Source organism: Gekko japonicus, unplaced genomic scaffold (genome assembly GCF_001447785.1).
Source record: "Gekko japonicus isolate JY-2015 unplaced genomic scaffold, Gekko_japonicus_V1.1 scaffold868, whole genome shotgun sequence".
NCBI classification, from domain to species: domain Eukaryota; kingdom Metazoa; phylum Chordata; class Lepidosauria; order Squamata; family Gekkonidae; genus Gekko; species Gekko japonicus.
This window is the reverse complement of record NW_015175381.1, coordinates 106,805-131,801: the sequence shown is the minus strand read 5'-3', so window position 1 is coordinate 131,801 and position 24,997 is coordinate 106,805. Positions and strand designations below refer to the sequence as shown.

The window sequence follows — 24,997 nt, the reverse complement described above, 5'->3', positions numbered from 1 at the left end:
GCCAACCTGCCCTGCCATTGGCTGGGTGGCTGGGAGGGGAGGGAGCCAGTCATCGGAGCCAGCTCTTCTGAGCGGCCATCTTCCCCACATACGGTAAGGGACGCTTTCAGCCCAGCCCTCCGTCCACCGCTTCCCCCCGGGCCCTGTCCACAGTCCAGGCCGGGTCCCCTCCCCCCCTCCTTTTTCTCTCTCTCCCCTCCCCACATTCTCTCTCTCACCCACTCTGTTTCCCCCCTCTGTTTCTCTGCCCTTCTTCCTTCTCAACTATCCTTCCTCCCATTCACTCTCTTTCAATCTCTGTCTTTCTACCCATCTTCCTTCCTTCCTTCCTTCCTTCCTTCCTTCCTTCCTTCCTTCCTTGCCTTCTTTCCTTCCTTCCTAGCTTTCTCCCTTCCTTTCTTTCCAAAATAATACCATTAACCCCACTCTGTCTCCCCCCCTTTTCTCTCTTTCCCCCCTCTCTAACTCTGTCTCTCTCTCTCTACCTCCTCTTCTCCATTCCTCCCTTCCACTCGCCCTTCCTTCCTATCTAGGGCCCGTCGTCTACCGCCACGACGGGCTTTCCTTACTAGTTAATAATATCACACAATAACAGGATGCCATGTATAACTAAAATATCAACAATTAAGCAATATATTATCAAAGAGTAAATCACCAGTTGATGCTGCACCTCAAGTTTTGAAATTATAACAAACAAAATACCTTTTTAACATACCGTAGTAGTTATGTTCTATATACTACGTTCCTTGATGACCCTTGGTGCCCAGATTCAAACATGATTTATTTACTTATTTAGAAAATGCCTATGTTGCCTCTATAAAGAACCTGCTTGAGGAGGCTTACAAAATAAAACACATACATGTAACTATTATATTTGACAAGGAAACAGAGCAGCCACTACTAGAGAACCGGCAGCCTTCCCAAGCAGAAAATAAACATATGGTAGATGTTTGGCAGACCCATTCAGACAGAGCAAAACTCATGAGAAACAGGACCACATAGCACATGCCATCCACCAACAATCAAGATCCAATGCAAACTCAGCCTCTGAATAAATGCAATAATCAGGGCTTTTTTTGTAGAAAAAGCCCAGCAGGAACTCATTAGCATAATAGGCCACACCCAACAGCAGAAATTCATTTGCTTATTAGGACACACCCCTGACAGCACAGCTCATTAGCACATTAAGCTACACACCCCATGTTCGCAGAAGTGTGGTCATCCAGACACACTCACCTTTTGCTTCTTATTCTGTTTACCTTGTTTGTTGTCAAAACCCAGGGCTTTTTTATAGCAGGAACTCCTTTGCATGTTAGGCCACACACCCTAATGTAGCCAGTCCTAATGAGTTTCTGCTGTTGGGTGTGGCCTATTATGCTAATGAGTTCCTGCTGGGTGTGGCCAATTCGGGAGCCAGCCGGAACTCCGTCCCTGTGCGTTCCTGCCCAAAAATAACCCTGGAATAATATTTCTAACATATAAGGCAAAACAGAACCATTCCTTTATAATGAAAGCCACAAAGTTTGACTGCTGATTAGCATAATTTTGCTATTCTTCTAAATTAAAAATTGACAGACTTGGAACTAAAATACCATCAAAAATAATCTAACAGCTTTTCCAAATGCTTTGCACCTAAAGAATAGTACTTCAGAATGTTTTCCATATGTTAAATCCTGTGTTTTCCAGCTGTACACAAAAACATTTCTTGATGCAACTTACTCAGATAGTCTCCTTTGTATATGTGCATATTTTAGTCTTGTGTTGTGTGCTCTCTGACAGAAGAAGGATTATCCTATATTCCAAGAGTTTCTATCTCCCATCAAACAGATGTTATTTAATAATGCTGTTGACTTCTACCTAATTGTTGCCATGTGGCCTAATTACATATACTTACCTCTTACAATTAATTGGCTTTGGTGCTCCACGGCGGCGGCATCATTTCGAGCTATACAGGTATAATTCCCATTGTGCATGAGGGAAAGATTAGAAATCCTTAAGGAGCTGGTGAAGTCAATGTTGTCAATGGTTACCCCAAGGCTGGCTGGGATTGGCCTGCCATCCTTCTGCCAAGTTATTGTGATTGGCAGATCCCCTGAGACCACAACGCATGGTATGAAGACTCTCTGTCCAATAGAGAACCGTTGACTCTCAAAAGGCTGGATAAAAGGTGGTACTGAAACAAAAAGAGAAGAAAGAAGGTGGAACAATTGCCTATTTGAAGAGTTTTGAATGTATTAACTTTCTTCAAATCATTGAGAGGAAAGATACCAACTAGCCGATAGGTTGACACACAATTAATTTGGGATAAATGGCAGACAGGCTTCTAATACTAAGGTGCCAGCTCCTAACAAAATGAAGAATAAACTTTTCCTATGCAATGCTTAATTCTTCTCCTTCTCTTTGATGTCAATGATTTAGGGCACTGAAGAAAAAGCTGAAATATTTAAAGATACAGACTAAGATAATAGGATAGTTAATAATGCTCTGTATATAAGTAAGAGCATAGAATGAATTTCACATTAAACTACCCAACATTATTGGTTTTGTATTAGAATGTAAATGTCTTGTAACTATTTCAGAGCTCAGAGTCTTTATAGCCAGTTGAGAGGCCCATAGGGCTCTATGTAAGGTAGCTTGATCTATCCTCATTATGTGTTTATCCAAAATAATAAAATGGAAGAGTGGAAATGATGTAAACCACTTTGGGTCCCAGTAGGAAGAAAGGCAGGTATAAATGAAGTAAATAAATTAATAATACTTTATCTGCTGTTGCCAAGTTCCCAGATACAGCTGCAGCTTCCCAAAAAGACATATGTGATCATAACTTTCTTTTTAAAGTTGTCATAAGCAAGAATCATTGCTGGAAAATTACTGCCAAAGCTGGAGACATGCCAGTTCACAGGATGTTTCCTTAGGAATGTTTGTGTTCCTGCAGATGGTAAACGTGTCCAGGAAATATGGCTATAGTTCTCTGATTTCTGACTTTTACAAGAATCATTTTCCATGTGTGCCTTACCTTTTACAGTCACATGTACACTCTGACTGGTGGATAGCTGGGGTTGAACGAGAACGTTGCATGTATATTCACCCTCATCTACTTCCTTCTGGACATCTGAGAGCTTCAATGTTCCATTGTTTTCAAATGCTACTTGACGATGGTTAAAAGGAAGCAGGTTAGAATTCTTGTACCACTTGATGGAGTAATATGGGTAGCCAATGACACGACAATGAATTAAGGTGTCCCGCCCGGCTATTGCTGTAATATTTTTCATTGGTCGAATGCTGGCTGGCCCTGTAAAGGTAAAACAAAACTCTTGAAAATAATTTAAGTGTGTATTTAGTAGATGAAATATTAATTTCTTTTAAATTTACAAATCTTTTTGCTATTACAAATCAGAGTCTGTGACAGTTTTTACTTCAAAGAGCTACTTAAGGGGTCTTCCTAATCATTTTGTACTTTTAAGTTTTTCTCTAGCCCTACAGCAGCCACACTAATTAACTGTTCTGCTATGCGCTTGCATCACTGGAACACTTGTGTGATAAAAATCTGTGCTGAATTAAAAATTAAAGATATGGAAGGGGGGGAAACCCTAGGCTGAATCAGTAGTCTGGTACTTATGAAATCATTGAGCAAGTTAATGTTTACTTTGAATTACGTGTATACCATGAAGATGAGTACTGGGCCAAAATGAACTATAACTCTGTGCTAGAATATCTTAGACATGGGGGACTGCAATGGATGGAGGAACTCCAATGGGAAAAAAGAGACATGCAAGCAAAACAAAAATTCTGTATATATTTTAGAATAAATAGCTGAATTAATTAGTATAGCTACATAATATGCTGTGTGATAACATACTTTCTACATGAGACTGGAAGAAAATGGAGACAGCATAAAATGGCATCATTCTTAGCATTCCACGGTAAAGATCATAGCATGCAGTAAACCTTGTCTTTACTACAATGAGGTTGTTGTTTGTTTTTTGGAGGAGCTGATTTGACAAGCACCTCTTACGTTTATTCGAGCCTGGTACAGGACGACTCCAGCAGAGTTGTTGGCAGTACAACGATAGACCCCGCCATCTCGGACCTGAGTGCTGGAGATATTCAGATAGCTGACAACGTTCCCCTCAGAGGTGATGATCTGGCTGATCCGGTGGGAGCCATCTTTAATGATGGGATCATCATCTAATGTCCATGTGATTGTGGGAAGAGGAGTTCCTTTCACACTGCACATCAAGGAAACACCTTCTCCTGGACTTACCACCTTCTCACTGAAGGCAGAAATTATTTTGGGAGTTCCATCTGTAGAAGAAAAAAAGTAAACAAATGTGTATGTAGGAGAAATATATGTGCCAAACATTAGAGGGCACCCCTCAAGTGTTCATGCCTCAGGAAAGAAAAACTGATGGATTTTTTTTAATGAAATGCCAGTTTCAGGGTCTCAATGCATCTTTTTAAAAATATGAAATAATACTTTAATAAAAAAAACAAAAAACAAGAAGATATATAACACTGACCCATTACCTCTGCTTCCGAATCAAGTCTTTCTATATTCCTTTCTGACACTGTTTCTCAGTTTCACTTATTCCAGTTATCTCCTACAGTCACCCACCAATTCCTCAGCTAAAATACCGTTCCTTACTTTCCGCATCCAATTCGGTCCATGAAAAATATCCTGCTAGATTCTCTCATGGTGTTATCTAGGATGGTAAAATTAGATGAGCTGATGGTGAGAGGAAGGCAAAATGAAAGCTTGGACTAGTCAAAGGTAAATATGGCAAGATTAGGGCATAGCAGATCAACTCAAATGCAAAGTTTTTGCAGGACTTGACGATGACCATCTAAACCCATTTGAACAAATATTTTGCCACCATCCTTGCACATAAAATATCCTATGATCATTCCCCAGCCCTCAGTTATAATGACAAATTCCCTTCCAAGGCACTTTTAGAAGATACAGGATGTTAATGTAACATAGGAAGAGTAGCACATATGTTCACATCTTCTTTTCACGTATATCTTGCAAAATGCTAGGCACTCTTTATGGGGAAAATATATTTCTCTGGAGAGGAGAGATATTCAATACAATTTTACAAATTGGCATTTAAATGTGGGTCTACAAAAATTACAAATTACAGTCCAATACAAGGACATCCAGGAGCCTAGAAGAGCTAAATTAACATTTGAAATTAAATTAATATTAAATTAGCATTTGAAGTAAAACACAGCCTGGGAAGGAGAGGAGCTCTTGCCTGAGCAGCTCCCTTTCAGCAATACCTGTTGTTAATCATAACCAGAGGCTGACTCACTCATCCTCCTTTATTGGTTAGCTCCCCATCAGTGTGATTGGCTCCAGTGGGGGGGGGGGTTGGCCCAAGCTATTTATTTAGTGTTTCTACAAGTAAGCCCCAGCTATGTGAGGTAGCAGGCCCAGCTCCACTGCCTAAGTGTCCGGAACAGGGGAATAAATAGGCTAGTTTAGCAGATGTGCAAGTTCAGCAGCAGGATGAGGAGGCTAGGGCACTAGTCTCCCCATGTCCCTAAAAGGGTAAGCACACTTTCCACAAATGGATCTACATAAATAGGAAATTTATTTTAAAAAGGATTTTTAAAAAGTAATTATGAAGGTAGAATGCCAGCTGGGGGTTGGGGGCTATCCAGTGTATTGTACTGAGTGGACAGAAGTCATGGGTGTAGACTCTGAGCTGGGAGCACCTAGTTCTCACGGAATGAAGCCAAAGCTGTTGACCTGGAGAAGCAGAGACAGATAAGACTCTCAGGGACTTGTTAGATATGTCCCACTCTGAGAATGGCAGCCCTGCTGCTGTCATGGAGCATGAGGATCAAGGGGAAACAAGGCACTGTGCTAGAGAAAGGAGGAATGTTCCCTCAGAAGGGACCCCTTCTACAGTTGGTGAACAAGTATCCTTTCGCATCAAGGAACCATCCCTGGGCAGGAAGGGAAGGGGGGCTATTAGTAGTTGGTGGTTCGATCCTTAGGCATGAAGATAGATGGGCTGCAAAGCTGTGTACTGACTGCATGGTGACTTGCTAGCCTGGTGTGAAGGTAATGGACATTATGCATGGTCTAGATAGGTTGGCAGACAGTGGTCATGGTACATGTTGGTACCAATGATGTGGGGAAATGCAGTAATGAGGTCCTGGAGGAAAATATTAGGCTGCTAAGCAGGAGACTCAAGGCCAGGACCTCCAAGGTAGCCTTCTCAGAAGTGCTGACTATTCCACATTTATTTATTTATTTATAATTTCAATTTATAGCCCGCCTGCCCCGCAACGCGGGCTCAGGGCAGCTCACAGACAGGCAAAGCCAACACATAAAACAGATTAAAACCATATAAAAACATCACTACTATGTTACACATAATTACAACCTATTAAGTGCTCTAGATGTTCAAACAAGATCTTCCATAAAGATGACGTCTCGAAGATGATACACCCAATCAGTGCTGCTAGTTCCATGTGGCGCTGTTGTTCTCTCTTCCCAGGGCCAGAAGCTAGTGATGGTAAACTAGTGGCAGCTCCTACTCAAAAGTCTGGCGGAAGAGCTCCACATGCAGGGCCAGCTAGACAGGCACAAATTAGGAGTCTCAATGTGTGCATGAGAGGATGGTGTAGGGATGAGGAGTTTAAGGCACTGGAATGTTTTTTGGAACAAGCAGGACCTGTACAAAAGAGACAGTCTCCACTTGTCCCAAGAAGGAATCTGGCTGCTGTTGCTTAAAGTCAAAACTGTAGCAGGACAGTTTTAAAACTAAATCCTGGGGGAAAGTCACCAGGAGATGAAATGTCTCCAGTTTGGAATGGCTCATCTCTAAGAGATGAAGGGGTAGCTGTTACAGTTCTAGAAGGAAATGGGTAAAGACTGGCCACTGAGAGGGTGACAAACAATATTGACCGCCTGAGAAGGTCTAGAGGCCACAGGAGGAAGGTTGCTGGCCTAATGTGTCTGGGGAATTATAGATGTTTATATGCAAATGTTAGAAGTGTCTGAGGTAAAATGGGGGAGCTGGAATGCTTGGTGCCAGAGGAGAACATAAGAACAAACTTAGAGTCCAGCGGCCCCTTTAAGACCAACAAAAGTTTATTCAAGGTATGAGCTTTCGTGTGCATGCACACTTTTTCAAATACATTGGAATGGAAGGTAAAGTTCAAACTTATAGACAGGGGCTGAACAGCAAATTAACATGTAACATGATGAAGATGTTTTAAGATACGTGAAGACAAAACTAAATAGCAAGCTAAGGTTATAAGGTCGACAGTTGTAAAACAATAAATATGTCAAAATAAGAATGAGAGTCTCCATTCACTCCTCTCATATGTGGAGGTCACTTAACAGCATTTTTTTCTTTTTTGAGATGGGTGCAGTGTTATGTCAACCAAACATTTCAATATCCCTTGTCTTATATTCAGTATTCTAATATACTATTCTGAAAAATAAATACACTAAAATACAGAGGATGGGGTTTTTTTGTTCAGTCGCACAATCAAGTCCGACTCTTCGCGACCCCATGGACCACATCACGCCAGGCCCTCCTGTCCTCCGTCATCCTCCAGAGTTTGCACATCTTCATGTTCGTTGCATCGATAACACTGTCTAACCATCTCATCCTTTGTCGTCCCCTTCTTCTTTTATCTTCAATCTTTTGAATTCTTTTGCCTTCAATCAGAGGATGTATAGTCCTTCTGTATGAGAATACATATCTGAGGACTGAATGAGTTAGCATATGTAATGAGATAAGAAACCAATATCCCTGGTGAGTCCTGGGGAGGTTTTTGTTCCAAGTGTTGTAATAACGTGTAATTCAGCAATTTCCCTTTCCATCCTTGTACTGAAGTTCCTTTGTAATAAAACAGCTACCTTGAGGTCACCTACTGAATGTCCTGGAAGGCTGAAGTGTTCTCCTACAGGTTTCTCAGTCTTGTGATTCCTGATGTCAGATTTATGTCCATTTATCCTCTGGTGTAGGGTTTATCCTGTGTAGAGAACTGAAGGGCATTGTCGGCATTTAATGGCATATACAATGTTGGAAGATGATCAAGTGAATGAGCCTCTGTTGGTATAGTTGATGTTGTTAGGTCCAGTGATTGTGTTGTCTGGATGCATGTGGCAGCAATGTTGGCATCTGGGTTTATTGCCAGTGCCCATGTTCAAATTAGGTGTTGCATTATTATGGGTGAGGAGTTGTTTGAGACAGGGGGGCTGTCTGTGCACAAGAAAAGGTTTGCCCCCCCCCCCAGTACTTGTGAAAGAAAACTGTCATTACTCGGTAGAGGCTGTAAGTCATTGATGATGTGTCGAAGTGTTTTGAGCTGAGAGTTGTATGTGACTACTAGTGGTATTCTATTATTGTCTCTTTTGGGCCTGTCTTTTAACAGGTTTTCTCTAGGTATCAGTTTGGCTTTGTTAATCTGTTTCCTGACTTCATCAGGTGGATACTTTAGTTCCAAAAAGGTGTGTTGTAGATCCCTCAGGTGAGAATCTCTGTCTGTAGGATTGGAGCAGCTGCAGCTGTAGTGTAGAGTCTGGCTGTGTACAACGGATCATTTGGTATGTTTAGGATGGTAGCTGGAGGCATGTAGGTATGTCTGTCGGTCAGTAGGTTTCTGGTATAAGGTGGTGTCTGTGTCCATTGTGTACTTTTACAGTAGTGTCCAGAAAATGTACTTCTTGCATGGATTGGTTCATTGTCAGGTTGATGGTGGGGTGAAAATCATTGAATGCCTGGTGGAATGTGTCCAGGGCTTCTTTACCATGTGCCCAGACAAAAAAAGTCATCAATGTAATGGAGAGGTACGAGTGGGTGGGAGTTTAGGAAGCATTGTTCCAAGTCAGTCATAAAGATGTTAGCATACTAAGGGGGCACGCAGGTGCCCATGGCTGTACCACTGATCTGGAGGAACAGGTTGTCACCAAATCTGAAGTGGTTATGGGTGAGAACAAAATGGCCCAGTTTGGTGGCAAAGTCACCTGCGTTGCTGTCAGAAATCATGTTCCTTATGGCTTCTAATCCACCTTTGTGTGGAATGTTGGTATACAGAGATTCCACATCCATGGTGGCTAAAACAGAGGAGCATTTCAGAACCTTGGTGGGATGAGGATAATCATTGGGATACAGTGATTACTGGATATAAATTATACCAGAAGGATAGGCAGAGAATTGTCAGAGGTGGAGTGGCTCTGTATGTCAGAGAGGGTATACAGTAAAATTGAGAATATAAGAGAAATAGATTTGCTTACAGAAACGCTATGGGTGGAAAAAGTGTGCCCAAAAGGAAGCTTAACTCTGGGAGTTTATCATCACTCACCAGATCAAAGATTAGAGGATGATTTTAAAAACAGCAAAGTAATTAAGAAAGTAGATGGATGAAAGAACTATGTCATAATAGGTGATTTTAACTACCCACACACTGATTGGGTCAATATGTGTTCAAATCAGAAGAAAGAAATTGGGTTTCTAGATACTCTCAATTACTGTGCCATGGAGCAGATGATTACAGAACCTACCTGAGGGGAGGCAATCCTGGACTTGGTCCTAAGTAATGCTCAAGACCTGGTGAGAGATTTAAATGTGATAGCACCAGTTGGGAACAATGGCCAAAATGCTATTAAGTATACAATTTATGTAAATAGGGAGTTGCCCCCCTAAAAACCCAACACAACCACATTTAACTTTAGAAGGTGTAACTTCTCTCAAATGAGAGGGATTGTGAAGAAGAAACTCAAAGGAAAGCTAAGGAGGATCAAATCCATTTGGGAAGCTTGGAGACTATTTAAAACTATGATCTAGGAAGCTCAGATAAAATGTATACTGCAGGTTAGGAAAGGTACAAATAGGTATTTTAAAAGGACTGCATAGTTAACAAACAAAGCAATGGAAGCAGTAAAAGGTAAGAAGGATTCCTTTAAGCAGTGATAGTACAGGATCTGGTAAATAAAATGCAAATCAGATATCAGGCATGCAAAAAGGGACTATGAGGAACATATTGCAAAAAAAAATAAAGACCAACAATAAACATTTCTTCAAATACATTAGAAGCAGAAAACCAGTCAGAGAGGCAGTGGAGCCCTTGGATGACCAAGGGGTAAAATGATTACTAAAGGGGAGGCCAGTCCAGATATGGGGAGGAAAGGCGGGCAGAAAGAGGAAATAGAGTGGGGAGGGGTATACAGGATAAAGTGAGGTGGCACCAGACAAGTCCTTGAGGGTTCCCTACCATGCAAGTGTGTCTGGCTCAGTGAGCAGCACTACACAACTGGGCCATAGTTTTCCTAGGTAGAGGCTGCTGGGGGGGGGGCAGAAAGGGAAAGCTGAAGACAGACGGTCAGGTTCAGCCAATCTGGATGCTGACAAAATTCAAAGGAGAGTTCGTTGTTGTTGTTCAGTCACACAGTTGAATCCAGTTCTTTGTGACCCCATGGACCACATCACACCAGGCCCTCCTGTCTTCTGCCGTCCTCCAGAGTTTGCTTAATTTCATGTTTGTTGCATCGAAGGAGAGTAGTAAGCAGGAAAAGGGGAGATGCTATGGGGGCTTTTGAGAAAGGGAAGCAGAAATAGTGGGGAAGGGGGAAATGAGATGCCTCCTGCAAGTTCTTGTGAGTTCCCACTTGTAATATGTACAAAGGCTCTACTTTGCACAGTGAGCATAATATTTTCATGATTCTGTTTGTTTTAACTAAACTTGTGCTTGTATCACATATTTTGGTGATTTTTATTTATCAGCTGTTTTGAATACTTTTATGTGAAAGTTAGGGCTGCTCTACTCATTACAGCAGAGGTAGAAAACCTTACTATTACAATGGCATCTGGGACGGACGGGCTAGGTTCAGCCTCTCCCTAAGAGCAGCCAATGAGAGTGGACAGAATGTTGGAAGAAGGAGACTTGGAAAACAGGAGTTGAAAAAAATGGTGGTGTTAGTAGCAGACTAGAAGACAACTAAAGCACTGAGGTTAAAAGAGGGTTTTCTGAATGAGGGGAACTGTATAGAACAGCTGCTTGGAACAGGCTGAAAATAGTAAATTTGTAACTAAAGGTTCCCAGTTGTAGGTGTAGGAACTTAATTCGAAGGTTCAATGGAACTGAAACATTGTTTCTTAGACTTCACTTTCCTCAGTATTTTGTTCTTATAAATAAAATGTTTATTGTTTTGATTAATCCTGTGGACTGCTTGTCTAAGGTAAAGAAACTCACCCACACACAATTTAACATATTGCTCTATACACATATATTATAGGATATGAATGAATGGTGGCAGTGACTGGTTGGAACAATGTTTGAGCCCCAACCCCAATAGCTCTGTGCGAGTGAGGGCTGATTATTAAAGGGGTCTGGGGTCTGCACTACCCTGTCTGTGGATGTCTCTGGGAGTGAGGGAGAGGACCTGAGGTGCGAGATGCTCATGACTCTCTACAGATTTTACAAGAAACATGAAGAATGGCAAGTGTGACATCCTGACATACATATCGCCCATAGCCTGAAGAAGAGAGGTTGTATAGAGTGGTAGGCACTCTGTGTGAGTGGAGAAGGGCGGTCATAGCATCTTTCCCAGCAAATATATATTTTTAACTTCATGCACACATGGATGACAACCCTGGCCCAATCGTGATCATCAGTCATATGTGCATAAGTGGTTAATGACACATGTACACTCAGGCATCACCTCTGCATTTTTTATGTTGATTGGGGAAAACACTGGTGTAACACCAACATTTATTGCAGCAATCTTATTGTGTAGGGGGAGATGCTCTTGTCTTAAAGGTATTATGTTCATTAATTAGGAACAGAAAGATTTCATTCGCAACTGGCTTGCCAGTAAGTATCTGCAATGACCAGAACTATGCCCAAAGGAGGTTAGACAGTTCTGCACAATGTATATATAACCATAATGTCTACTGATGTTGTAACCCCCTCCACCCCTACACACACATAGTGCCATTGTCATTTGTACTCAAGGGCACATGCCACTCAGAGAGGCTCCTTGAACTTAAAGGGCAGGGAAGAGTACATCAGTGGGGAAGGTCTAGTGGAGTAGAAAGAAGGGAGTCCAGGGTGCCACCTTGGGTGCGGACTGCTGAACTGCAGGAGAGAGATGAATGTAATACAAGAAAATGCTCCCCCCCACCCCGCACATGCATATCCATACCCACACCCACACATACCACTAGTCTAGTTCCAAAGGAGAATAACACACATTCCACAGATGATCAAATGCAGAATGACAGCAGTGTCATAAATCAAGTGCTCAAAGTCCTCTTTGAAGAACCAAGGCTCAGGCCTACAAACAAGAAGTCTATGAAATTGTTTCATCTCCCATTTCATTTCCACTCAGCTCAAGAGTATGCAGAAGCCTACATTAACCTTGCTATCTTAATTGGCATTCAGGTTGAAACTGCCATCCACTGGGTGGCAGTGGGTGGAAACAATGTCAGCTCTGCATAATCCATGAGGGCCTTTGGCGTTTCAGCATTTGCTGAACATGTAAATATGCCAGCAGGGGTATTCAACTGGATATCTATCAATTCACTTTCTTTCCCATTCTCATTTTATTTTGATCCTAATGTATAAGTGAAACAGTATAGCAAAACCTTCTCATGAATGACTCTCTTCCCTCGACATTTCCCACCCTCTTTGTGTGCATTAGCACTGTCATCTCTTAGATGACAAAAAAGCTACAGGCTTTTTATCCTGAATGGAAACTGACACATGACAAATAAATCAGTGAACGTGCTCAGTCTGCACCTCCCCCACCTTTAAATTCAAGTGACAGGCTTTTGGGAGATGAAAGCAGACATTATTTTCCCAGTGAGACCTGAATGTCTTTGAAATTTTTCCTGCTGTCGTTCTCTGATAACCTGCACTCTCCCAACATCATTATAGATTATCAATATTCTCTTTAGGCTTTCTTGGTCACAGGAGATGGTTGCTGAGGTAACTAGGTCCAGGAAGGTAATTTCTTTGTTTTTTCCATAACCATTCTAAAAATAGTGGTCAGGATAGGCCTGCACTATAGCTTCATTAGGTCTCAACAAATTGGTTACTTTCATTACTTGATTATTTATGTGGAACAGTGTGCCAGTTGCTTATCATGCAGGGCCGGCTCGCTCACTAGGCAAGCTAGACTCTCGCCTAGAGTACGGGGCCATCATGGGGGCGTCAAACCCCCCCTGCCAAAACCCCCCACCACCGCCAAAAGCTCGTGCCATGCGCCCTGGCCACCGCCGCCTCTTCGCCCCCCCCCGCATGACTTTCTGGGTGTATGCTGCTTCAGTGCGCCCCCTCGCTGCCCCTAGAGCAGCAGAAAGGTGCTCTTTAAAGTGTAACGGCCTGCGGCACCTCCTGCACTGCCAGGAAATGGGAGCCCAGGGCAGCCGTGGGAAGCCAAGCAGCTGCAAGGTCACCACTCCGGGCTGGCCTTTCCCTGCTGGGAGGTGAGTCCCGCTACCGAGCAGAGTGGAATGCCTGCCCTTCCGGTGCCCAGGAGGGAGTCCCCCTGGGAGGGCGGTAGCTGGTCCGGTCCCTCAAGCAGCCAGGGGCATGGGGGAGGCGGAGGAGGCTGGGGGTCGGTTTCCGGCCCTTCCACTCCAGAAGGCGGCGGCAGCGGAGATGTCTTCAGGCCAGACCCCCCGCCCCCCCATCACAGAGTCCTGCGTCCGCTGTGCAGCCGGGCCCACCGCCGACCCCCGAAGCCCTGCAGCTGGCCCTCCCCAAAGCCTGCACATTCGGCTGGCAAGAGCCTTGAGTGCTTCCTGGGACCAGGCCGCCCACCTTAGTGCCGCCACCCCCGGCCTCCGGGCTCCTCCGAGCTCTCTGAGGAGGGCGAGACTGGATTGCGCAAGAAAGGAGACATGGGGGGGCGGGGGGGCGAGGCTCCCTCGGAGCTGTGGAGTCCTGGGAGCGAAAATTCTCCTTGGTGAGCTGCTGGCTCAAATTGGGAAAATTGTTTCTTGGCAGGCCCCGTTTGGGAACCATGAACTATGACAAACTTTTTGATGCTAAATTAATTGGTTTGATTCATGAAGTTTGTGATGCAGTAGAACACCCCCCCCCCCCGTATGCTAGAGAGCCCCAAGAGAGACCAAACTCACAGGAGTTCTCTAGATGACATTTCTCTACCTGCCCTCCAGGTCTGATGAGGATTGGATTTATGGGGTCTGAGTTCCCCCCCCCCGAAAGTGCCTCCATTCTCCATTGTTTCCAATGGAGGGAGGAAAACAGCAAAAAAGCAAGGGCAATGGAAGCCCCACAGAACAGAATCAAAATCCCCGAGAATCTCTGCAGTCGACCTTGAAGGCAAGGGGAAGTTTTGCTAGTCCAGAAGAACCAGTGCAATGCACCCAGCAGAACTAGTGCCACTGTGGCCCTGCAAACCCCACAGGACTGAGGTCAAGCCGGGAAAGTGCTTTTGAGGGAAATGTCAAGCACAGGTTCAAAAGTATATAGAATGGACCCCCTGCAAGCCACAAACACCAAATGCACAGGGAACCTCACCCTGCCACCTGCTCCTCTACAATCTCTCCACATTGGGGGTGGATTACATTTCTGGAGTCCTGGGTACAGACTAGGGGTGTGCAAAAAAAATAATTCATTTTTTTTACCGATTCTGGTCAATTGTACCCAGAAAATATCTCTGATCTGTATTCGACTGAATAAATACCCGAAAAATACCCTCAAGGTCTTCCCAGTGCTCTCTCTGGAAAAGACAACTGCAGTTACAGCCAGAAGTCTATGGAAGGGCTCAGAAACAAGCCAGTGGCACCAAACTCACAGGGAAACTTCACCTGGGCAGCCCCCCCCGCCAGACATTCAAAGCAAGGCAAGCACCCCCCTTACGCTCACAGCCCCCTCCCAAGTATCCAAAGGCAGGTTCTGAATAACAGAAAGGCAGACATGACAAAAGACTTCTGACAGGGGATCCACAAAGCCCGCGACAACAGTTTGGTGGGCTCCCCAGCCCACCAGACAAGCAAGGGAAGCATGCCTAGTGCCCCCAACTCTTACGGCCCTCCCACAAGGGCTGATACAACCTATGGCAGATTCCTCTACTCTGTGGAGGAAAAGAAACACCTGTCAGGCTGCCTGGGCCACTCACAATTTTTCTAAGGCAGATTTGGAAGGACAGAAAGGCAGACATGACAAGTTACCCCACAATGACCGCTTGGTGGACACCCCAGCCACACCAGACTAGTGGAAAACAAAGTTTTCCATTTTAAGTGATTAGTGATGCAATGACAGAAAGGCAGACATGACAAGTGACTTCAAACAGGGATTCCCCAAAGTTACCTCATGACAATAACTTGGCAGGCACCCCAGCCACACCAGACCAGTGAAAATCAGAGTTTTCCATTTAAAGTGATGCAAACTGTCTTGCGTAATAAAGAAAGACTGTACAATTTCTTGCGCAACCACGTGTTTATGGACTGAAGTGCTGACGTATGTTCGTACACTGAAATAATGCACAGAGACTATTTCAAATATGTTCCTAAGTAATAGTTGTGCCTCTAGGGTTGGTTCCATAGTGGATGTTAGGACTGGCTCCTATACAATCTCTCCAAGTTGGAGGTGGATTACATTTCTGGGGTCCTAGTTATGGACCCACCCAAAAAAAGGTCTCCCACATTTATGCCCTCCCACCCCTCCTGAGTGTAAGACCTCTGTAAGCCATAAGGGTGAAAGTGGGTGTGACCATGCAAAGGGTGCTTCTTATGGGGGGAAGAAGTCCGCCACACCTGCATACCACAGACCCCCATCTCCGAGCACCCATCCTGCCAGAGCTTCCTGCCCTGATCTGTTCCTGGCCTTGGGGCTCTCAACGGAGAGAAAAGAGTTTTTAGCAGCACTAACCAGAGACACCAGCAGTTGCTAACACTCTGGAGAGGAGATCTCTGACAGCAATGATTCAGAGGGTGGGGGGAAGCATCTTCCCCTTCCACATCCCAACTCCCTGTTGCTGCTCCTGCCTCGAATACACCCCTCCATGGCCCCTCCCAGCCAAACACCAGAAAGCAACTGTGCCTCCCACCTTCTCCAATCCTGGGGCCACAGTTTGGAAACATTTCCACATGACCTCTATGTGGCAGAGTGCCAGGTGTGCCACGCCCATGTCCAGAGGGGTGCAATCCCACCCCAACACTTGTCCTCCTGCATTCTCCAGGTGCTGGGGGAAGTAGTGGTGGCCAGCGGGAGGAAGAAGATGCCTACTCCCTCTTGGCAGGGAGAAGCAGAGAGGGAGGGGGAGGCCCTGCCAAGAAAGGCTCCCCACACTCGGGCTGTTGTGGGTGAGACATCAAAGTGAGCCACCCTCCAAGAGGTCAAAAGTGCTACAAGGAGCGCCCAGGAAGGAGTCACTTGCCTCATTGGTGAGATGATTGCTGTGGATGGCCCTCCATGGCCCTCATGGAGAATGTAGCCTTTCACCAGCTGCAGTGGTGATGGTCATGGCTCAGCTCTCCAGAGAGCAAGGCAGAACCATGCACTTCAAGGCAGACCTCTGGAGCAGCCAGCAGGACTGTTGGGGCATGGCCCAAACCCCAAGAGGGAACAGTGCTGTTACCAGGCTACAAAGTGGTTCTGCTTCATGTGCAGGGGATGGATGCAGACCTCACAGAGCAAAACATCACTGCTGTGTGATACAGAGGAGCCTGAGGTAGTGGGTGGGCAGCAGCAACATTGTCTGTGGCTACATAGTCATGGACACTGGCACCAACATGCTGGCAGAAGTGAAGCGTGTGCTCTTCAAGGGCATCATCTGCCTGGCACTCACACTTCACCCGGTGGTGAAGAATGCTCTGGGGCTGGGGAGCATGATCAAGTCCACCTGGGACACTGCCCCCTCAAGTTACAGTCCTTGCTCTGGACTTCTCATGCAGCATCAAGTCTGCCCATCTGCTACACAAGAGGCAAGGGGAGGGGGATGAGGAACTCCACCTATGCCATGATTGTGTGTTTTGTGGAGAACAGCATAATGCAGGATGTCATCTCCTCCATGATCATCCCCCATGAGGAAGAGGAGCTCAGTATCAGCTCCAATGACTGGCTGACTCTCTCCCAATTGGTGCATGTCCACAAGGCATTCCAGGACACCAATGTCATGCTGCATGCCCATAGGGCCAGCCTGGGGCAAGTCATACCCCTGATTTGAGGGCTAGACTGAGCACTGGCCTCTACACTGGAGCTGACTGTTCTTCCATGGGTCAGGGAATTGGAGGTTGCAGATGGGCATCACCACCAGATTGCATCCTTTCTGCAATAAAGGGGAGTACAAGCTGGCCTGTATAGACTGTGACCCCCTGTCATGATCTGTGCAGGACTGGGAGCAAGGCCTAGTGTGGCCTCATCCCAGGAGAGACCAGTGTGGGAGTGGAAAGTAGACAGCTTACAATCCACATAATGCTTAGAGAGGGTTATAGCAAATCAGTTTCCAGAGATTCTGTGAGGAGATTCTCACTTAAGCTGTTAACTGTGAAAAATAGTGTTCTTTCATTTCTCATCTGAAGTCTGGTCTCACAGAGGGGACAGGCTGGTCTGGTGAGAGGAAGATCCCGCAGTGGGGACAGTGTGAGAACAGGTAGCGTAGCCTGGCAGGCTGTGGGCCTTGAAGTAGGAACTAGTCAAGTGAACTAGGTAGTCGCATTAGGATTGTGTTTATTTTGCCTTTTAAACACTCTTGTATCTTTTAAAGCACCTTGTCTTGTTTTCCTTGCCCCAGTACTGTGTTAATAAACCATTTTGTTTAATTGGTCATCACTCCTATGTTCTCAGCTTAAAAGGGGGCATTTTTGGATGGGCTTGGGAGGGTACTCTGGGCCTTTTCAAAGGACCCGAAGTCCAGAGTGGTGGTGGCGTAAGGTGGAGACCCACAGGGGGTCATGACACCCCCAGATAAAAGGCACTATTACTCTCCTGAATGCAGATCTCTTCCAATGAAAGTGTGAGCTCTGAAAAGACTGCAGAGGCTACAGGCCAACAGCAGGTGAAAGAGGCTGGGTAGGAGGAAGAGGAGGAGCTGCAGCCCAGCACCTCTGCCTCAAAGAACCCAACTAGGGAAAAGCCCCACTACTGGTTGTCAGCAGTGAACTGGGAGTTCAGCAGTGGTAGGGATGCCAGGCATGCAATGGTGGAGAATTTGGCAGAGTACTGGTCATGCAAGGCTGGCCCGATCATTCTTGCATGGCTATGAGCCCTGAGTCCACCTAACATCCTAACCCCAGCAGGGGAAAGGAGTTCACAGTCAAGAGGGTATAAAATGTAAGTCCTCAGCTGAGCTACTCGGCATGAGCAGTGAGACAAGTGGCAAAGAGCCCTGAGTCCACCTAACACCCAAACCCCAGCAGGGGACAGGAATCACAATCAACATGTGGGTCCTCAGCCAGGACACCCAGTAGCTAAGCCCCACTGCTCAGCATGAGCAGAGAGACAGGGTAGCAGAGAGCCCTGAGGACACCTAACATCCAAACCCCAGCAGGGAGACCAGTTCACAACCAGGAGGGTATAAAACATGTGTCCTCACTCAGCCAAGGCACCAGTAGCTAAGCCCCTCTGCTCGGCATGAGCAGAGAGACAGGGTGGCTCAGAGCCCTGAGTCCACCTAACACCCAAAGCCCAGCAGGGGACAGGAATTCACAATCAGGAGGGAATAAATGAATGCGCTCAGCTAGTTGGCTTTTAACAAATTCCCTGTTTCTCTGTGTACCTGTGATGCAAACAGCTTACAAATAAAAGGGTGTGGGGCTGAGCAGAGCATATATATAGCCAGGGGTCATTTCCTGCAGGAGCGCACAGGAGCGGAGCTCTGGCAGTAAAGAGCCCAGGGGGTGGGCACTTGCAACAAGCCCCACTTCCTGCTCCCAGCAGCCCTCAGTCAGAGCAAGAAGCAGCCAGGTAAGTATCAGAGCTCCCCCCAGCCCCCTGGTCCAAAACAGTCCAGTGGCACCGTTAAGACCACGTTTTATTCAGGTACAAGCTCTCCCTCCTCTGCGAGGAAAGATCTGCACATTCCCCCCCCAATAGCTAGCAATCCAAAACAGTCCAGTGGAGCCTGAGCGGTGGGTGTTGCCTTCTGACACACATCCGGTGATGTCAGGGGGTGTGGCATATGCAAATAAGTTTTGCTGATGAGTTATGCTAATGAGCTCCTGCACTTCTTTTTCTACGAAATGACCCCTGTATATAGCTTTCTGATCCCATAGAGCAGAATGGGAACACTGTTATTGGCAGCCAGCAGTGCATGTTAAGCTTTGGAGGGCTTCAATTGGTGTTTCCAAGGCTGGAGAATTCTGCCCCCCTATTGCCTTGGAGTTTTGTAAACAGTTTAATTGAGAGGAGACATTCTGTCCGGTAATGTATCCATTCACAAACTGCCACAAACAGCACCAAAGTTTGTGAAATGTTCACACCAGGTATCCTTCCATGAATATTGCTTCATGAACCATGAACTGGCCAAAATTTGTGATGAACTTTTAGTTCATGAGCCAGTTTAGTTCATGAGCCCATCTGTATGCATATCTGAACATCAGGGTTTCACTCTCCTTGCCTTAAAAAATGCAATGGTTAGCAGGGATGCAATTCTTTGTTTTTAGAATTTTTAACAAAACATCCACACTGATTTTGAAGACCCTGATACTAGCCATTTGTTACACTTTGGTGTTCATTCACTGTCTTGTATATAACAAAGAAGGCCAGGTCTTCACACATATTCCAGAAGACCACTGTACCTTCTAGCAAGAATTCTCACACATAATAGGCTAAGAAATCAAAGGTATAAAACTGCTGGACTGAGTCTGTGAAAACTGCCTGGAAAATCTGGGTCAAATTAAGAATGCATATATACCTTCAAAAAGTAAAGCCATGGAAATTCCAAGTTTCCATAGCTTGCAGAAACTGCCCCGATGCTTTTTAAAAAACAGCTCTGAAGCTGTTGTGTGTGTGTGCCTACCCAGTACTAGCTGGCTAGAGTCATACAATGCCACTCTTGTCCATCCTGCAGCAAAATTCAAATATTCAATGTAATTTTACTGTGTTAGGCTGCAGATACAGAGCCAGTTGCCAAGGTGCCACACTACTGAGCTTGCTGTCCTCACTGACCGTGCAGTCCTAAGTATAATAGGACCGTTTTAAGTCATATGAAGTCAATGGGCTTAGAAGGGTGTAATTCTGTTCAGGATTCCACTGGAAAACTGATATTCAACAAATAAAAAAAGGAACATGCTAACACTTCACCTCCACCTAGAACAGATCTCTGATTTTCATCTACTGCTACTATATAATGTAAGCATTATTTTAATAGCTATGAACTTATCCTATGACTTTTGAAGCCAGTTTTGTATAATTGCTCATGCTCTACTTGGGTCAGGCCCCTCCCCCCAGCTCTATTTACTTATTTACTTAATTTATATCCCTCCATTATCCCCAGTGAGAACCCAAAGCAGTTTACATTGTTCTCCTTTCCTCCATTTTATCCTCCCAATAGCCTCGCAACTTCCAAGAATGTATTAGTCTGTGTATGAACGTAATGTACATTTTTAGACAGAATGCTTCACAGTTCAGAGCATACCCTACAACAGGCAATGACTGACCTTCTAGCACCACCTGAACATAGTCTTGCGCGGACATCTTGTCCTTGCGTACAAAACACTGGTACGCCCCACCATCGCTTTTTGCCATGCCGTCCATAATAAGGTTCTCATGATTGATCCCAATGATCCTCACATTGTTCCCAGGATTGATGATTTCTCCATTCCGGTACCAGAAGAGTTCAGGGTCCTCGGTTCCAGTCACACCGCAGGACAAGGACACTTGACTACCCACACTGCTCTTAACTTTCCGTGGACTGATTGTGGCTTTGAGAGGCTCTACACAAAAAAGAAGGAACAGATGAGAAACAGAACTTCAGAATGAAAGTAACAGAGGAGGGAGTACTACAATGATTCAAATACACAGTGAGCATGTATTATAAACCACAGCTGCACACAGATAGCAGGAACCAAAGCAGGTACAAGGAAGGAAGCAGTGGTTTTCTCCATGTGAACTTAGGGCAGCAGTCACTTAGAGAGCCATTGTTTTCCAAGTGGCATCATGTTAAGAACACTCGCTTGAATTTCATTCTTTGTTGGCATCATTTAATGAAGTTTGCAGCATCAAATAATACATAGGGATATTGACTGGCCTCTCAACATTTTCTAGGCCTCAGCAAACACCCAGGACTTCCCATTATATATATTTGCCATTGCCACAGATTAGAGATATGCTTCTTCCTTCCATGTACTTAATGCAGCAACCCTAACCCAAAAAATCTGGACAGGGCCCTGCAGGACCTTTTACAGTTCCACAGGGCCTGCAAGATGGAGCTCATATGCCTGGCTTTTAACTAGGGTGACAGATGTCCCTCCCTCTTTACTGGGCCTCCCCTTAACGGGTCAGAACTGCATGCCAGAGTTGGCATCCATGAGGTTTTAATGTCAATGACAATAGCACTGGATGAAGGCCATTGTGGTATTTTACTAGTGTTTTAATTGTGTTAATTGTGTATATTGTATTTTTTATCAAATTTGATGTAACCCGCCCTGAGCCTGCCATGCGGGAAGGACGGGAAATAAGTCAAATAAAATAAAAAATAAATAAATATTTTCTTCATTTATACTCTGTCTTCTTCCCCAATGGGGACCCAAAGCAGCTTATATGATTCTCCTCACCTCAATTTTATGCTCACACCTCAACCTCCCTGTGAGGTAGGCTGAGTGCCGATCATGAGTGACTGGCCCAAGGTCACCTATTCATGAATGGGGATTCAAACCTGGGTCTCTGAAATCCTGGTCTGATACTCTTACCAATACACCATACTGGCTTTCATGCAGTGGCTCCTGTCGAATAGTGGTGAGTTGTCAGTGGTGGCCACTGGGACTGGGTGACATGCGAGTTGTGTGGTAAAGGAAGGGATTAAAAAAAATATTACATGGGCGATTTCCCATCAGTTTCAATGTCAAAACTGCACACAGTAGTTTATACAGATTTAGCCTTCTCTTTTGTTTGCTTTATTGACATATGGATAATACAGTGGTTTTATTTACATTTTGTATGTTAAGCTCCTGCTGCCAAATATTTGACTGTTTTTTTCTGTAACACAAAACAAATATCCTCCATGCAAGTCCACTATAAGTACGTCTATTCTGTGTCACTCTGTGACACATTTGTGTATTCACCAATGCACTTACGTTTCACGTGTAAGCGGCCTATCACCTCAGCTGTACCATAATTGTTCCAGACTTCACACACATAGTTGCCTGAGTCTGATGGGCGTGTGTTTTCTATCAGCAGGCCTGTCACTGTCAGCCGGAACCTGCTGTCAGGCTCCCAGGGAACGTTGTCTTTCAGCCAACGGTACTTTGGTGCTGGGTGTCCAGATGCTTTGCAAGGCAGCTCCACTCGCTGTCCTGCCATGGCTTTACGGTGTTCAAACCCATCCAGAATAGATGGAGCAGAATTTGCTGGATCTAGAAAGGAATACAGACATAGTTCTTTATTATGTATTTATTTACCAAATGTGTACCCTGTCTTTCTGCCCAATTAGGGCCACCATGGTGGTTAAAAAATAAAAAAAAGTATTATAAAAAGCCATCATAAAAACAATTAAAACTATCTACCTGTCTGTAACTCAGACCATTATATAGAGATAAACGTGTGAAATTGTACCACCATGCTCCACCACCGAATTATTGAGGACTGCAAGTAGCTCACCAATGTACTTATTGTAAGAACATGAAGAATGGATCCGCTTGTGGACTGCAGAGTCAGCTTGTTCTGGAGAGTACTGCACTCCCCCTGAAAGAGCAGCTTCATAGCTTGGGAGTGCAGCTGGATCCTGGCCTTTGCCTGAAGGCTTAGGTCTCTTTCATGGCACTTAGCACTTCCTATTAACTCTGGTGGATACATCAGCTACAGTCCTTCCTAACATTATCAGGTCATGGTGATCCATTCTCTGATTATATCCAGGTTAGATTATTGCAATGCACTCTACATGGAGCTGCCATTGAAAATGGTCCAGAAACTTCAGCTGATCCAAAATGAGCCAAGGTACAGTTGGGCGGGGGGGGGGAGGGTGGGGGGAGGGGGGGGGGGGGGGGGGGATGGTATCTCCACAGCACTGAAAGTTCTGTAGTTGCTACCCATCATTTTTCAGTCACAATTCAAAGTGCCAGGGCTTTTTTTGTAGAAAAAGCCCAGCAAGAACTCATTAGCATAATAGGCCACACCCAACAGCAGAAATTCATTTGCTTATTAGGACGCACCCCTGACAGCACAGCTCATTAGCATATTAAGCTACATACCCCATGTTCGCAGAAGTGTGGTCATCCAGACACACTCACCTTTTGCTTCTTATTCTGTTTACCTTGTTTGTTGTCAAAACCCAGGGCTTTTTTATAGCAGGAACTCCTTTGCATGTTAGGCCACACACCCCTTAATGTAGCCAGTCCTAATGAGTTTCTGCTGTTGGGTGTGGCCTATTATGCTAATGAGTTCCTGCTGGGTGTGGCCAACTTGGGAGCCAGCCGGAACTCCGTTCCTGTGCGTTCCTGCCCAAAAATAGCCCTGCAAAGTGCTATGGCAGGGTTTGGGGCTGAGGTACCTGAAAGCCAACCCTTTCATATTGTCTAGTCAACCAGCCAAAATCTTCCTTACAAGCCCAACTCTTAGTGCCCCCACCTTCAGAGATGAGGCAAGGGTTGACCAGAGACAGGGCTTTTTCAGTACCCTTCCTCTCAAAGCCATGTTTCTGTTTACTCAAGCTATTAATTAAGAGGTTGGATTTTCAAACATTATTTTGTACTGCTTTAGCCTGAGAAATGTTTAAGAATCATTTATATCTGTTCCATATTTTATGTTGTTTTATGGTTTGTGTTTTTAAAATGCTTTTAAACATTTTAATAACTTTTATGTTTTTATTATGTTTTATTTTATAAGGTACCCAATGTTATCTCTGAATATTTACAAAAGTTTCCAGTCGCCTCATTGGAGTTAGGGGACCATCCATAATATCTAGAACAATTGCAAAGGCCTTTTAAAAACCCACCACTTTACCACATTGTATACAAAATTACGATTCCTCCTTTGCACCAACTTTTCTCTCCTTCCGAAGCCCTGGATGTTCAACATATTAATGGAGGTTGCTCAGCAAATAATGCATATTGCAGAAACTGTAACATTGATCTGTGTCTCCAAAGATGTCAACATGCAAATAACTTATCAGAGCAATACATATATAGAAGTTTTCCCAAGAAGATGGTTTATGTGTAAGATATAGAGAAACTAAACCACTTCTGGATTAGTCAGTGTCATTTCATACCTGATACAAAAAGTCTAGCACTGTTGCTCTGCCGTGTTTCTCCAGTGTATCTGTGCCGTGTGATACATCGATAATTATACAATCCATCTTCATTCTGTACATCTATAATATACAAGGCTCCCGTGGATGTGATGAGAAATCTAGATCCTGAAAGATTCAAAGATATGCAACGTTTAACAAACCCAAAGAGCTTTAGAATTCTTTGTTCTTCCATCCTGGAGAATTGCAAATTTTCTTGTCAGACACCAAAAATGCACATTGTTACCAATGATTATACTCCTGAAATGATCAGTGTGTCAACACCTATCTTTAACTCAACTTCATTTCCTAAAGTAGAACGAAGTTAACGAACACTATATTGTGGAACAGTTCAAGAAAGATATAATTAATTCCGTATACACCACCACTGAGGCATAGACATTGTAAAACTATTTTAAATAAAATGGGAGAGAGAGATGAAATTACTTATTAGATGTGAGTCAGCTTGTGCAAAAATACAAAAGCATATTATTTTGTGCTAGCAATGAACCTGAGTATAAGATACATCATAATTATATAGGCTGATCTACATAATTACACGAGAGGAGATGCATAATAAAACCATATCAGACCAAATCAGGCTCATTGTGCCAACCC

General features: G+C 44.5%; 1 protein-coding gene across 1 annotated transcript in view; it reads right to left on the bottom strand.

The window, feature by feature from the left end:
- DSCAM (Down syndrome cell adhesion molecule) overlaps nucleotides 1–24,575 on the bottom strand; it is a 272,597-nt gene extending 248,022 nt beyond the window's left edge. The window contains exons 1-6 of the mRNA XM_015425577.1: nucleotides 24,362–24,575; nucleotides 22,233–22,511; nucleotides 20,598–20,873; nucleotides 4,009–4,305; nucleotides 3,017–3,292; nucleotides 1,895–2,173 (exon numbers count right to left, since the gene is read on the bottom strand). Coding sequence (XP_015281063.1) covers nucleotides 1,895–2,173; nucleotides 3,017–3,292; nucleotides 4,009–4,305; nucleotides 20,598–20,873; nucleotides 22,233–22,511; nucleotides 24,362–24,575 — 1,621 coding nt within the window. The remainder of the gene's footprint in view (nucleotides 1–1,894; nucleotides 2,174–3,016; nucleotides 3,293–4,008; nucleotides 4,306–20,597; nucleotides 20,874–22,232; nucleotides 22,512–24,361) is intronic.
- Between the last annotated feature and the right edge of the window lie 422 nt (nucleotides 24,576–24,997).